The sequence below is a fragment of the Xenopus laevis genome, chromosome 1S (assembly GCF_017654675.1).
Source record: "Xenopus laevis strain J_2021 chromosome 1S, Xenopus_laevis_v10.1, whole genome shotgun sequence".
Classification (NCBI taxonomy): domain Eukaryota; kingdom Metazoa; phylum Chordata; class Amphibia; order Anura; family Pipidae; genus Xenopus; species Xenopus laevis.
In genome coordinates, this window is record NC_054372.1 from 126,735,880 (window position 1) to 126,751,809 (window position 15,930).

At 39.7% G+C, this 15,930-nt stretch overlaps 1 protein-coding gene across 2 annotated transcripts; it reads right to left on the minus strand.

The window, feature by feature from the left end:
• Positions 1–1,766: 1,766 nt before the first annotated feature.
• Positions 1,767–14,909, minus strand: tdgf1.2.S (teratocarcinoma-derived growth factor 1, member 2 S homeolog). 2 transcript variants are annotated; one of them, NM_001095665.2, is given in 6 exon segments: positions 1,767–2,099; positions 6,073–6,182; positions 8,923–9,037; positions 11,833–12,009; positions 12,108–12,154; positions 14,654–14,909. In NM_001095665.2, coding segments are annotated over 6 exon segments (576 nt in total). In that variant the 5' UTR covers positions 14,677–14,909; the 3' UTR covers positions 1,767–1,995.
• Positions 14,910–15,930: the final 1,021 nt, after the last annotated feature.

The window sequence follows — 15,930 nt, forward strand, 5'->3', positions numbered from 1 at the left end:
TACTGGAATTGTTTAAGGATTGCAGGATGATCTGTCCAAAATCCTAAATTTAAGACCAAATATACACTAATGGTCAAGCAGTAGAGTATGTACTGTATTATAACTGCTTACAGATGATTATGATTACTTATGAAATTATTTGTTTACAGGAGTTGTTTTGCCTATAGTAGGTACCAACCTGTTTTTTAAATCCTCAATAGTTAATTCAAAGTTAATTCCATTAAAATATGTGTGGCCAAATCACTGGAGAATGGTCTAACGCAATGATCCCCAACAAGTGGCTCATGAGCAACATGTTGCTCACCAACCCCTTGGATGTTGCTCTCAGTGGCCTCAAAGCGGTGATTTTTTTTTAAATTCTTGGCTTGGAGGCAAGTTTTGTTGCATAAAAACCAAATGTACTGCCAAACAGAGCCTCCTGTAGGCTGTCAGTCCACACAGGGGCTACCAAATAGCTAATCACAAATAAATAGATTTAGCAATGCTGAGTTTGCCTAGGCATGCATATCTGATTAGTGAACCTTTGTGTATGCCTAGGAACATTGGTGGTTCAGTGGAGGGCTGATGCAAATGTGGTCATTGTGTTAAAGCAATAGAGATGTTTTCTCATATATCCCCACCACCCACAAGTATGTGTCGAATTATTTTGCAATTACAAAATGTAAGATAGGTATCTATGCAGCCCCAGTTAGTGAGGAGCACTCATTTGTTCCCTGCCCAGCACATCCAAGTAAAGGTGGCCATACACGGATAGATCCGCTCGTTTGGCGATGTCGCCAAACGAGCGGATCTCCCTCCGATATGCCCACCTTGAGGTGGGCAATATCGGGCTGATCCGATCGTGGGCCCTAGGGCCCAACGATCGGATCCTTCACGTTCGCAAACGGGCGGTCGGATCGCGGGGCCGCATCAACGAACAGATGCGGCCGCGATCCGACAGGATTTTTAACCCCATCCGATCGAGATCTGGCCGACTTTCGGCCAGATCTCGATCGGGGAAGCCCGTCGGGGGCCCCCATACACGGGCCAATAAGCTGCCGACTCGGTCTTCACCTTAAGAGAAGACATCACAAGTAAATACATCACAGCTCAGAAAACTTCAGTGAAGTTTTAATTACCATGAAATGACTTTTGTAACCCCATACAGATACAGCCACCCTAGGTAAAGGAATAAAGTTGTGGCTGGCTTCTCATTTTGGGCTTTCATTTCATTTTCCAAAAACCCAAAATGAGCGAAAGAACTCAGACTACAGAGGCCACCATGGAAAGGTCATGCTGATCCCTCAGTGTATAAAACATTGAAAGGATTAAGTATTTATTTACCCAAACCCTTGAATATATTAACTACAAAGAATCTTCTTGATATATTTTTAAACAACACACTGACAAAGTTTACACTTAAGTCAAGTGGTAAAAGGATTTCTGGGTGTTAATTAGTTGGAGGCTTCCAGTTCAACTAGAGGTCAAAATCCTCTGTTTTTTGTCAAGCTGTTTCTGTGTGTCAAATACAGCTGTTTTCAGAGAATAGTACAGAATACTTCATCATCCTGACACAGATAATTTCCTAATTAAAAATTCAGGCTCCATGCGGAAGATCTTAGTTTTTTTGGTTTTCAAGGGAAATATCAAGGGACCTATGAAGGAAAAGCTATTTGTGAGTATAAATAAAAAGTTTTGTGATATATGGGGGTGGGGGAATGGTATAAAAAATGTTTTTGCCTTTTACTTGTATATAGTACCATATCAAGATACAAAAACCCCCCAACAAATAGATATATGTTTATTAATACAAATTACATGTGTTTTAATACAAATTATAAAATATGTTATATTAAATAGTATACAGCTAATAAATATTTCTTTACTTCCATGGGAAGAGTTAATGTAGATATTTATGCTTATAGAGCAGTGAGATTTTTTTCTATGCAGGATCTTCTACGATAATGCAGCCTTGTTTTCTCTGGTGTTTTTGAATGCGAACCAAGTTCATAAAAATTAAACCAAAGTATAAATGCAGAAAAGGATGCCAAATGCAATAAGGTATATTGAGGATTGTTCCATTGGTGCACTGGAATGTATTTCTTCCTCTTCGACTTCATCTGCAAAAAGAATTATTATGTTATTATATTTACAGTAGCAACACATTCGGCACTGCATGAGATCAAGTAATAACAATAAACTTCACCTTCAATTAACTTTTGATATGTTGTAGGCATTGACATCAACATGTATAGACCCCTTAAAAGGTGTTCTTGACAGGCTATCCTGTGAGTGCATCATTACTGCATTTGAGTGGCATAAATAGACTAGAATGTCATAATAGGATGTGACAGTGGGTATAATTTACTCCCACTTCCATTCAAATGGTTGCCAATATACGACAATATCTGACCATTTGGCTTCTGGATATAGTCTGACAACTGAAAACACAGTCTGCATAAGGCTTTATTAGAGCTGAAGGATTTGTTTTTATTTTTGTGTATTTTAAATTACTATCTGGCAATGTAAATTGCCTATTATTTGCAGTGGTCAATGTTTGACCATTTTGGAAGCGACGTTAAACTAGAGCAGGGGTGTCCAAACTCTTTGCAACGAGGGCCAGATTTGGCAATGTGAAATGTGTGGGGGGCGACCATTCAGCCTGACCTCCATTCCGAGGTAGCTAGCTTGTGATCAGGATCATTCATTTCTGGAGGTGGACACGTACACGGTGTTTATTGAGTGGAGAAGTGGAGTCTGTTTGGACTTATTCTCTGCGCCTCATTTAAACAAGAAATCATGTAGCTGTAGCCGTAATATTTGATTAAAATGATTAGTGAAATGATCTGTCACTTGGTCTATACTGCTGCCTGTGTGCTGAAGGTGTTAGCAATAGACACGTACTGGCAAGAAGTGACGCACCGCTCTTACATACTTCTTAATTCACTGAACTGGCACGTCAGTACATCTATTGCACCTTATGCAAACCAGAAGCGCCGAAAGGAAAATCCTGGGAGAGGAGAGCAGTGATCCTCATGCGACTAGCAGGCAGACTTTCCACTCCGGTCACGTGGTACACCAAACAACGAATCAAAAAGCACATTAGCAGGCTGCCATAGACACTGGATCCATCGGCCAAAGTAGTTAAAAATTCAAAATGTTGCAATAAAAAAACATTGTGCAGGCAGGGTGAAACCATGGCTTGACGCGTTTCGTGACTCAAACTAGTCACTTCCTCAAGAATCTATTGCACCTTCAGCCCTAAAGAAGTATATGAGATTGATGCGTCACTACGTTCCAGTACGTGTCTATTACTAGCACACAGCCAGCAGTATAGACCAAGTGGCAGATCATTTCACTAATGTGCCCAAATATTACTGCTATGGCTACACAATTCCTGATTGCACTGTGCTGGGGGGCCACATTATTATTAATTTCATGATGGAGCTTGAGGCCCGGTGTAAATTTGTAAATGTGCCCGAATTGGCCCCCGGGCCTGGCTTTGGACATGCCTGAACTAGAGTATATTACAATGTTGTCTTTATACGGTGCATTTTGATTCTGTTCATCTCAGCTTTCTGTTATTGCTCTCTCACTTTTTTTTTTATAATCACTAGAAGCAGTGGGATCTAAATGCCAGCTACTTTTTCTTACAATGTAATTTCTCCTACCGCACACCTGTAGTTCACCAATCCTGCAACTGGTGGTGCGTTTCTTCCGTTGACCCGGCCGGGTCCCTTAGCAACGAATGTGTAAAGAAAACGGATCCACACACACACACTGGTTAATGCAGTCGGAGAGTATCCCCTTTTATTCAGCCACCAAACATTCAACGTTTCGGGGGGGGGGGCACCAGGATGAAGGGTGGGTGTTCCCCCCGAAACGTTGAATGTTTGGTGGCTGAATAAAAGGGGATACTCCCCGACTGCATTAACCAGTGTGTGGATCCGTTTTCTATACACATTCATTAGCTAATTTCTGTACTAGTGCATGTTATAATAATGGGTAGCTTGAATTTTGCTCAGACTTTCCTTTTACTTAAGAGGCTATTATATGCATTGGGACAAAATGTCAGTCATATTTTACTTGATATTCAAGACATTGCTGTCCTAGATGCTCCAAATCAAACCTTGGACAGTTGGTGAAAACACATTATTATCAAAGTATGTCATTGTCTTTGATCCATTATGTGATTTGTTGGGTCAGTGAACCTAAATTGCAAATTAAATGCTGAAATTCAAAAAGTGCAGACCCATCCAAACTGTCTTTAATTACAACTGTTTGCAATGTTTATGACCTACTTACAGTTAATTGTGAAAATGAACCCACCTTTAAATACCTGTTACTGACATTAGAATACAGCTGTTCTTTATTGAAATGGTTTTCCATAAATGTCACTACATTGCAAATAACCACATTAAAGGCTCAATGAAAGAGATTGTAGATTCCGACAGGGATATCTAATGAAGGACATGAATGCCACTTTAAATGTGTCTTTGTGCAAAGAATGACCGAGAAGTAACTGATAACACTTAACTGCAACATTCTTTCATTTTGACTTAATCTAGTGTAAATACTACTCTTAACAAAGAAAACAGAAAAATAAAACAACACAATTATCTCGATGGTAATACTGTGTACAGCATTTTTTGCTGGCACAGCAGGTCAGTGCTTCAGAGAATGTACGATGTAATTTTTGCTGCCTGGGGAGATAACTTTGCTAAGGTTCGAATGGAGCCAAAACTGGAATCAAACCAAGCTTCCCTGCAGACTCAGTATCAGAGCCAGCATACTGATCAGCCATGTCACTTTCTTTTCCTTGTACACGCTACAGCAAAGAGCAGACACAACCACTGTATTTCCACACACCTTGTAGTGGAGTTTGATAAACTTTTAAAGGGAAACTGAAATCCTGTGTGAAGTGACTTTGTATAAAACAAAATGTTTTCTTAAAGGGATACTGTCATGGGAAAAAACATTTTTTTCAAAATGAATCAGGTAATAGTGTTGCTCCAGCAGAATTCTGCACTGAAATCCATTTCTCAAAAGAGCAAACAGATTTTTTTATATTCAATTTTGAAATCTAACATGGGGCTGGACATATTGACAATTTCCCAGCTGCCCCAAGTCATGTGACTGTTTGCTCTTTTGAGAAATGGATTTCAGTGCAGAATTCTGCTGGAGTAGCACTATTAGCTGATGCGTTTTGAAAAAAACATGTTTTCCGGTGACAGGATCCCTTTAAGATTCTTTTCCACTGTAACTGGTTCTTTTGGTTCTTGCCCATGGTAAGATTTTCAGCTTACTGCACAATATAGCAGAAAAACACAGTTTAGACCAGTGCTGGCCTAACATTTTCATGCCAATACACATCAAGCCAGTGAAAAGCATGTCTGGGCACACACTGCTGCCAATACTGTTTCTCCCACCAGAAGACAGTGCTACGCAATATGTTGGCGCTATATAAATACATGTTAATAATAATAATAATAATAAAGAGTGTCCTGTGCCAGTCTAGAACTCCTGTAAGGAAAGCATTAGTGATGGATGAATTGTTTTCCTGTAAAATTTGCGAATTCACAAAAAACAGCAAAAAATTCAAGAAACTCGAAAATTGACGCCCGCATCAATTTTGACACCCGTGTCAATTTTGTTGCCGGTGTTAAAGTTAATGGGTGCCTAAATAGTGTTGACGCGCGACGGTTTTGATGCAACTTTCCGATGTGCGTCCAAAATTTTTTGACGTCAGCGATTTTGTGTCTGTGAATTTTTGCGGGACTTTCGGGAATTTATTTACCGTGGCAAAAACCCGGAGATTCGCCTCGAATTCGTGCCTGCCGAATTTATTGGCCCTTCACTAGAAAGCATTTTGAGGTTGGTGCCCTTTAATACAGGTTATAAAAGTTTATATGAAATAAAATGCCACCCCTTATTGAACTGAGCCCAAAGCAAAACTCATTTTCCACAATATTTCAGAGCTACAAATGAAAATAACATAGTGATGGACATTACCTGCATTGTACATAGTGTTTTAAACAATTCAGTTTCCTGTGATCTTAATTACACCACCACCCTGACCCTCAAAGATCTTACCACAATCAGTCTGTGTTTCTACAAAGCAATGAAGAACCCCATATGCGCAGCGACACAAACGGCAGCCCTTGCGTATCCAATCACCATGTTGGATCTTAGCTGCGCAGTGTCTGAAAGAAAAAAAGATGAAATCAATTATCAAGGGAAGAAGCTATTTATTTTTCTGATGAGCGATTATCCTCTGCTACATTGTAAGTGCAATATAGTTTTATTTGAATAAAGGGGTTAATACATGGGAGTGCCCCTTCTTTCATGTTTATTTTTTGCCATAAAAAATTGGAACAACCAGAAAAACAAAACAGAAAACCCTTGAAGCCTAATCTTTCATTCAGATGGGCATCTATTGCTCAATTACAAATCCATTAACATCCAGTGGTGCCAACTTTTTTGTCCCTCTTTTTATTTCCAAAATATTGGGAGGTATGTATGTGCGCAAAAAAATTTTTTTAACTCATGTGCACATTTTTTAAAAACTGTGTGTTCAGGTCAGAATTAATGCAAAATGTTGTTTTTTCACAAACAAAATTCTTTGTGTTCACCAAAATTTGTTATGTGGGTGATCACACGAGCACACACCTTGGAGGGAACATTGATTGGCTCTGTCCAAATCTTCTGATCTTGAAATGTGACCTATAAAAATTGGTGGATGATACAACTATTAAGACTAAAGTCTGGGATTAAAACCTTTTCTGAGAAGAAAACTGGTCTTCTAAAGGTGACCAAGTACAGGGAGATGCGCTCATTTGGCAATGTCGCCAAATGAGCGGATCTCTCCCCGATATGCCCACATTGAGGTGGGCGATATTGGGCTGATCCGATCGTGGGCCCTAGGGCCCAACGATCGGATCAGAATGGAGGCAATATGGACAATCGGATCGCTGGGCCGATGGGATTTTGTACCCTGCCCGATCAACATATCGATCAGGAATGCCCGTCGGAAAGGCCCCACACAGGTGAAAATTAGGGATGTCGCGGACTGTTCGCCCGCGAACTAATTCGCGCGAACATCGACCGTTCGCGTCCGCCGAATGTTCGCGAACGTCGCGCGACGTTCGCCAATTTGGGTTCGCCTTAGCTGGCACTTATTTTTGACCTCTCACCCCAGAGCAGCAGATACATGGCAGCCAATCAGGAAGCTCTCCCTCCTGGACCACCCCCACACCCCCTGGACCACTCCCCTTCCATATATAAACTGAAGCCCTGCAGCGTTTTTTCATTCTGCCTGTGTGTGCTTGGAAGAGCTAGTGTAGGGAGAGAGCTGTTTAGTGATTTGAGGGACAGTTGATAGTAACTTTGCTGGCTAGTAATCTACTTGATACTGCTCTGTATTGTAGGGACAGAACTCTGCAGGGATTTGAGGGACATTTTAGGTTAGGTAGCTTTGCTGGCTAGTAATCTACCTTCTACTGCAGTGCTCTGTATGTAGCTGTAAGGACTGCTTTTATTTTCTTTTTTGTTTTTTTTACTTTGCTACTATAAGAGCCCAGTGCTATTAGTCTAGCTGTGTTGGGGAGTGGGACTGGTGTGCTGCTCCTCCTAGTAGTTCACCACTACCAGCACCAACCAGAGTCAAAATTGTTACAAAGTATCTTATTTGCACCTGTTAGCTGTTCTGAGCTCTCTGCCAAAAGCTAATTAAGTTAGAAACTGTTTTTTTTCTGGCTGTTCAGTTCAGAGAAAAGAGGGACTTTCCAGTACAAAAGAGGGACAGGGGGTTGAGTGGTCAAAAGAGGGACAGTTGGGAGGTATGCAAGTGCCACCTAGCTGTGTGAGCTTTTTCACATTCTGTCTAAATAACAATAATAATTCCGTGTCCGTAAACATCACCTGAGTGATGTTTTTACAGCAGCAATAATATATTCCGTACCCACTACTGTATACGTTGCCCTTGCAGGCATTGTTTGCCCAGTCTTTAACCAAGTGCCACCTAGCTGTGTGAGCTTTTTCACATTCCGTGTCCAGAAACATCACCTGAGTGACGTAGTGTGATTTCTGCCCTTTACAGCACAAAACGCAGCGCTGTGTCAACAATGTATTTTTCAGAAACATTTTTGCCCTTGATCCCCCTCTGGCATGCCACTGTCCAGGTCGTTGCACCCTTTAAACAACTTTAAAATAATTTTTCTGGCCAGAAATGTCTTTTCTAGCTTTTAAAATTCGCCTTCCCATTGAAGTCTATGGGGTTCGCGACGTTCGCGAACCGTTCGCATTTTTGACACAAGTTCGCGAATATGTTCGTGAACATTTTTTCCGCCGTTCGCTACAACCCTAGTGAAAATTAGCTGCCGACTTAGGGGCAGATTTACTAAAGGTCGAATTGTCACCAGAGACCGTTTCGCGCACATCGCACCACTTTGCCAGGCACAAATTTGCTACCACAACGTTAAATCACAAAGTTGCGCCCTGGGCGCCGAATGATGGTGTCTTGTTTGTGCCTAACGAAGTCAACTCTGGCAAAAGAAGGAACGTTCAGTAAAATCTGCACTTGAATTTGCAGAGTAACGATCGTTCACCAGAGCAAAAAGTCGTCTGTCGATAGAGTGCAAATTAACAATAGCAATGGTCCCGTTCACTAGAGAATTGGAGCCTGTTAGTGAATTGGCGATGTCCCTGCGGGTGGCAATGCTGGTGAAAAGTCGCTAGCGTTAGCCACTTTGACCTTTAGTGAATCTGCTCCATAGTCTGTCGGCAGCTTTTAATGGCCAGTGTATGGGGGCCTTTTAGATTCCCTTATTAAGATTGGTATCAAGCACTATTTTTACCTGATAAAATACTAACCAGGTGACAATGATGGATTAGTCATAAATCATAGCAAGGAAAAAAAAAACAAATTAACCACAGAAAACTTACTTTGCTCTTTCATCGTATTCGCAGTGTCGTCCTGTAAAGTACCTCGGGCATACACAAAAACTTCCCAGGACACATGTTCCTCCATTATTGCAGCAATGTTTGCTGAGTTTGCTGCCTAAACACATAAACACAAGTTAATTGCCATGGAGACACACTTCGACATCTCTAACCACAGATACATTTAGTTTTCACTCTAGTTACCGTAGTATCTGTAAGCTTTGCTTTATTGTCTTGTAGTGCAATAAAATTAGGTGCCTGTTAGAAGTGTTTGTTCAGCTAAAGCAGTGTTGTTTATATAAGGATTAAAGGAAAACCACCAGAGATTAGCAAATTCTATCAAAGCGACTCCAGAATGCCCGCAGGGGGTTTTCTATTACCAATATATTATATACAGTATCTATTATATTACAGTTTTAGCTGAGCATGTTCTGTATAATGCAAATTAAATTAAAGTTTATGTAGTTATCAGGGATACATTTCAGGAATGTTATAAAGTGTTTCCTTAATGTAAAGTATATCTATTCTCCAGTTTAAAATACAGTGCAGGTATGGGAGCTGTTGTCCAGAATGCTTGGGATCTGGGGTTTTCCATATGACGGGTCTTATTTGGATCACTATACTACTAAAAATAATTAGTTTTCCGGATAAGGGGTCTTAATTTGGATCACTCTACTTTAGGTCTTAGGTCTACTAAAGATAATTTAATCATTAAATCAACCCAATAGGATCGCTTTGCTTCCCGTATGGATTAATGATATCCTGGTTTGTATCAAGTTCAAGATACTGTTTTATTATGACAAAGAAAACAGACATCAATTTTAATAATTTGATTATAATGGAGTCTAAATAAGATGTCCATCATGTAATTTGGGACTTTCTTGATAACAGGTTTCCAGAAAATGGATCCTATACCTGTACACTGTATACTTAAGATTGTTTTCTAAGAATGAGTTACTGTATATTGGCACGTTATACATGGGTTTATTATTCTAATTGTTATTATACACAAATCTCCTGTACATTTCCTTTTAGCAGGGAATGGTGAATGGCACATTTGCACTGCTCTTTTCACTAAGGGTTCATGTCTTTGTGCTCTAGCATGGATCACAAAAACCTATTGTATGTTTCTCCTATAGTTGCTGTACTGCTTGTGTTTCGGGAGGGAAGTAATTCAGATTACAGCAGAAATTACAGGCTGGTATCTATCCAGATCCCAACAGGTGTAAAATTGCAGTTCTTGTAGTATAAAAGAAATCAAATTTATTGTTTCAAGTCTTCAACAATCATATTTAATATCCTTATGCATTTTGTGCCACCTACAGGCACTTAATCATAGGGTATATGGTGGCATGAAACGCTAAATATAGGGATGCACCGAATCCAGGATTCGGTTCGGGATTCGGTCCTTTTTCAGCAGGATTCAGATTCGGCCGAATCCTTGTGCCTGGCCGAACCAAATCCTAATTTACATATGTAAATTAGGGGTGGGTATGGAAATCATGTGACTTTTCATCACAAAAGAAGAATTTTCTCCTCTTTTTCCTTTACTGCCCCTAATTTGCATATGAAAATTAAGATTCGGTTTTGGTTCAGTATTCGGCCGAATCTTTCACCAAGGATTCGGGGATTCGGCCGAATCCCAAATAGTAGATTCAGTGATCATTTTCCTCCCCGGCCTGGGGTGTGTGCACTCGGACCCAACATCCTCAGTGGTGCATCTTACTCCTACATCTTACTGGAATTAATTCAGATATGCTTTAAATAATTCAGATTAGCAGATTAGGCAGCCCTGGCAGCAATGTGGTGCAAAGGATCTCTTTGGCAGTTGATAATGACAGAGCTGCCTTGTATCCGCCCTGCACTCTACCTCTCACTTGGGATTTGTAATTTTTCAAGCGGTGCAGAGTACAGCAAGACCCCAGACACAAATTCTTATTGAATGCACCAAGATTTTGTACCCATTGGTGCTCTTTCATTTAGCCTGTCTAAGTATAGGATAGGATCTATTATTCAGACACCCGTATACAGATATGCAGCAATGTAATTTCCGACAGTGTACTCTTGAAATACTCAATTCCTGACTAAAGCTGGCCATAGACGCAAAGATCCAATCGTACGAATCAACGTACGATCGGACTTTCCCATCTCCCGACCCGCCACTAACCATAAAGATCAAAGTCTTACCATTCAGATCAAATAAAGTACAAAAGAACAGATCAGCCGATGTTCTGCCCCTGACAGCAATGGACGATAGTTATGTCTGACCAAAGCTAGTGACAGTCTCCCACTGAAAATCGTACGATCGGCAATACACGCAGAAATATTATCGGCAGCCGACAGAAATTTTCTAACCTGCCTGATCGACCAAACGACCGATCTCCAATGGACGAAAAATGTCGGGACTCTCCACACACGGTCGGAACATCGTACGAATCGATGATTTGTACGATCGGATCGTTGTGTCTATGGCCAGCTTTACAGTTTTCAGGCAATAAGATCCAGTTGTGTGGCAACATTGCCAAATAATCACATCTGTGGCAGTGCATGGCCAGCATTAGCATACATGGAAGTTTAACTTGGGGTTACAACAAATGACAGTTTTCAAGTGGGTCCATAAGATCTGCTGCTCATATATTACTGGTCACTTGCTCCATAGAGCTTTAATGCAGCACAAAATTGTTCAGTTCAGATTATCACTGTGACAATTCTCAATAAAACAGAAGTGACATGCATTTGCACACCTGCCAATGCACCTATATCAGATCACTGTTATCTAAATGCAGTGCCAGCTCTGCACAATGCATGACTACAGCAAGAAATATAAACACCTTAAATGCTATTTTCATAATTTCAGAACGCTCTTTGGATACAGAGGGAGGGTACATACTCCATGAAAGTGCTGACACTTACTGTCTGTAAGGCCAATGAAAGGCACAAGTCCTTCGGTTTTATGCTGGTTTCTTTTCTCATTGTCCTTGTTTAAATGATAGAAAGTGTCAATTGTTCTATTATGATTTATCAATAGATCCTCTTTTGTAGCATTTGAACTCCCTTTGTTGGAATATTCCGCTGCCTCTAATGCCAGTCCTAGAAAATGAAAAACATAATCTGTATCAAAAGAAAATCACTGAATGCTAGCGAAAGAAAAATTACTTTGCATAAAGGAAGCACTTAAAAAATCGTACCTTTGCAACAATAAAAGGTCAGCAGAGCCAACGTTATACATATGAATCTGAAAACCAAAAAAGAAACAATGGTAAAGTGCCGGTATTTCACGAAATATTATCTCAACATAATTTACAAAAGAAGAAGAACAGTGGCTGTTGATCCTTGCCATATCTCAGTGATAACTGCAGGTATCATATCACATGGGAGCCTCTTGTTTCTTAAAGCCATTTTTGAATTTGTTGCGGCGCAAAGTGCCAATGCACCTCACCAGTCTGTATAGATGATGTGCGTGACATTCGACTATTGAAGCAGGGCTTATTTCTCAAAGGATGTTGTAGCTCCAGTAACCAGTTAGTAAAAAATTACCGACAATAAATGTATCTGTACATTTGTAAGAGTGCCAACGCTACCTATAAATCCCTCCCTTCACTCCCCCTCACCTGCTTCCATATGGTCCATTTCCCTGCTCTATTTGCCCTTGCCCCATCCTCGAATTTCATCATTGCTGCCTCCAACCTGAAGGCCGGTATTATGGGCACAGAAAGGTGGAATCCCTAGTGATGGACAAATCTAGCGAATCTGGTTCCCTTTACCAAAAACTCATGAAGAAAGTTGGCAAACTCAATGAAGTCAATGGATGTTAAACATCATGACAATGTATTTGTATAAGAGCACTGCTCAGACCATGCCTGGTGTAAAGTATTGGGCCTGTGTGAAATATTTTTAAGTGCCTTATGGAGAGAGAGAGCTATATACAATGCATAGTAAAAGTAGGCAAAAAATATTGGCACAAATTAACCTTAAAGTCATGAATACAGGAGTGGTTTTACAATGCTCATCCTCCGCCACGTTTTTATCTGTAGACACATTCGGATGCCATGTGAATTCCCAGATTACAAACAACGGGGGGGGGGGGCTGTTTATGCCCACCTGTGAATGATAGACATGACTGAGTCCAGAAGAGGAAGAGCACCATAAAAGTACTCATGTATACATAGCCTATCAAGTAAAGAAGTATATTGTGGCCTAACTAGAGGTTGCTAGGCTGTGCAGAAAATCATTTTAGATCTCAAAAAATGTAAGCCGATTAACATTTTTAGCCAAATAAATAATTTAAGGAAAGTTGAAATCAATATGTGGTTCCAAGTTGTTGGGCATCCTCCTGTAATAGTAATAGTGCCTTGACATTAGTTTCTTTTTTCATAGGATGTATGCACAGTACAATTTCAGAATAATTTCCATGTTGTACATGCACTCGCGCAAGGCTGAGAGAGGATGCCTGGAAGACCAGAAGTAGATGGTGGCATTACCAGTCTAAGTGACTAGAATCACTGTGGGGTACCCAACAACTTTGCATGTTGCACGTCACATGTAACTCCTCTCCTTTTCACTGCTTTAAAGTACTTATTAGACAGGGCCCACTGCATTATTTACATTCCTAGTAGCAGTTGCAGGGTCAACTTCTTTTGTTATTATGCCCTGCGTCATAATCATATTATATTTGCATTTCTATAAATGAGTGCCCATATTTAGGGATGGGCGAATTTGACCCGTTTAGTTTCGCCAAAAAACTCATTTATAGAAATGCAAATATAATATGATTGAATATATATTTTGAACAAATAATAAATAATGACCTTGTGAAGCAATCTCATTATATAAATCATATACTGTATATTAGCCTGAGAATTCCCTAAACATAATCAAAAAGGTTCCTTATCATGCACATACTATTTTTTTGGGGGAATTTCAACAGCAGATACTGTATATGTGTAAGCTGTATCAACTTCAGGGCACACACACGTACAGTCCAACAAAATATTTAATTCATGCAGTCAAATCAGGGAATGCTATTAAGAGAAATTCAGATTTAAGGGAATAAATATGGCTCTAACCCAATGAACTCAGTAGATAGTCAGTCAATAGGAACTAAAAACCAGGAGTGATTTCTTGCTAGTGTATTCATGCGTGGAAATGAAAATTTCAAAAAAACACCCAAGGCTGTATTTACAGGTCAGTGCAAGCCTCCTTCAGAAATGCTGCTCCCAATACAGTGTTAAAAGAAAACTCCAAAACAATTAGGATTAGCATAAAAGAGCGCCACAGTTGATTTGGCAGAAAAGTTAATTGTTTTTATCCACACGCTTAACAGAGTAATTCAGTCTCAGCAAACATCAATACTAAATCATTCTGCTTTATTCTGGCTGTTCTTGAAACATCTTTTAGGGCTCTATCTGTCTGCCACACTGAGAGCTCTCCTAACTGGAAATTGACATTCTGAATGTAGCAATTGACATCCAAATCTGAGCAGATTTCCGCAGCGCTTCATAATATTAACGAAAAACCAAAGAAGCCCCCCCCCCCCAACTATTTTGTCTCATTGAAGGGTAAGATGAGATTTTAGGAAGGTATGACGCACAGCAAAAATTTTCTGCTTTTTGTTTACAGGCCAGTGTTATCAAAATACAGTTTCATGTATTGTGAGATTAGTTATGCTTCACTGTATAAGCCTTTCAATGTATTTGAAATAATCCATGCTTATACACTCACTGTTAGTTCTTACCTCCCATGGTCCCTGCAAAGCATTTCTGTTAAGCCAAACGTTGATGTGAAATTGCTTCTGCCCCTCACAGCTGCTGATCTGAAATCAATAGAACTCTTGAGATAAAGTTTCTTATGTAGATATACTTGGACACACGTCTAAGAATTAATCCATACTGAGTTGGGGCCTCAGAATGTAAGGATCCCAAGGGCCGAACTGCAGTGATAAACTTTTAAATCTCTCCATAGCATATGAATACCAAGTGGACACAGGTCTCAGTGAGGCTCCTCTTTGGTGTCTGGCGGAAAAGTACATACTCAGCATGTTTCCTCCACTCAGTGCTCCTCCCTGCAATATCATTTACAAGAGGAGGAGCAGCCCACACAGAGCTGCCGATTTCCTGAAACAAAGTAAACTCCTTTGAAAAATGATGGTTTTACTGTCCGTTGCTAATGTTTCCAACAGTAACAATTCCCACTGTTAAAAATAAATAAATAAATAAATAATAATAAAAATTTATATATATATATATATATATATATATATATATATATATATATATATATATATATATATATATATATATATATATATATATATATATATATATATATACCTTTTAAACTTGTTTCAAAAGCTGCCAGGGTAATAGAATTTAATTCTAGTGTTAAATGTGGTACAAAATGAGGACTAGGAATGGGCTATTCCTGCCAGTCATTTTTCTTATATTTTTCTTATATTTAAGGATCTTTTGTTAGGAAAGGCATGAAAACGTAAGACTTCATTTGTAATGAAAGCCAAGAAAATATCCCATAACTCTATAGTATCTTAAAAAGTTATTTGTATTCAAAAATCATGTTCAATAGGCAAAATAGGCATACAGACAACATGGAACTCCACCTTACATGTTTCATACCCTCTGATACTTCAAATAAGACCAAGTGGTAAACGGGAATGCAAATAAAAAATCCAATATACCTCCCTTTTTGCTAAAAGGCCTACTAAGTTTTAAGCTGGCCATAGACGCAAAGATCCGACCATACGAATCATCGTACGATCGGACTTCCCCATCTCCCAACCTGCCACTAACCATTCAGATCAAATAAAGTAGTAAAAGAACAGATCAGCCGATGTTCTACCAACGACAGCAATCGTACGAAAGTTATATCTGACAAAGCTGGTGACAGTCTCCCACTGAAAATCGTATGATCGGCAATACATGCAGAGATATTATCGGCAGCCGACAGAAATCTTTTAACCTGTCCGATTGACCAAACAACCGATCTCTGCCGGACGAA

Coding starts and splice junctions, on each gene's coding strand:
- tdgf1.2.S (XM_018239176.2), bottom strand. CDS start 12,577: ATGGGGCAAGGGCAAATAGAGCAGGGAAATGGACCATATGGAAGCAG. Junction 12,155..12,530: donor AATGGACCATATGGAAGCAG/GTGAGGGGGAGT, acceptor TTTGGTTTTCAG/ATTCATATGTATAACGTTGG. Junction 2,100..6,072: donor AGAAACACAGACTGATTGTG/GTAAGATCTTTG, acceptor TTCTTTTTGCAG/ATGAAGTCGAAGAGGAAGAA.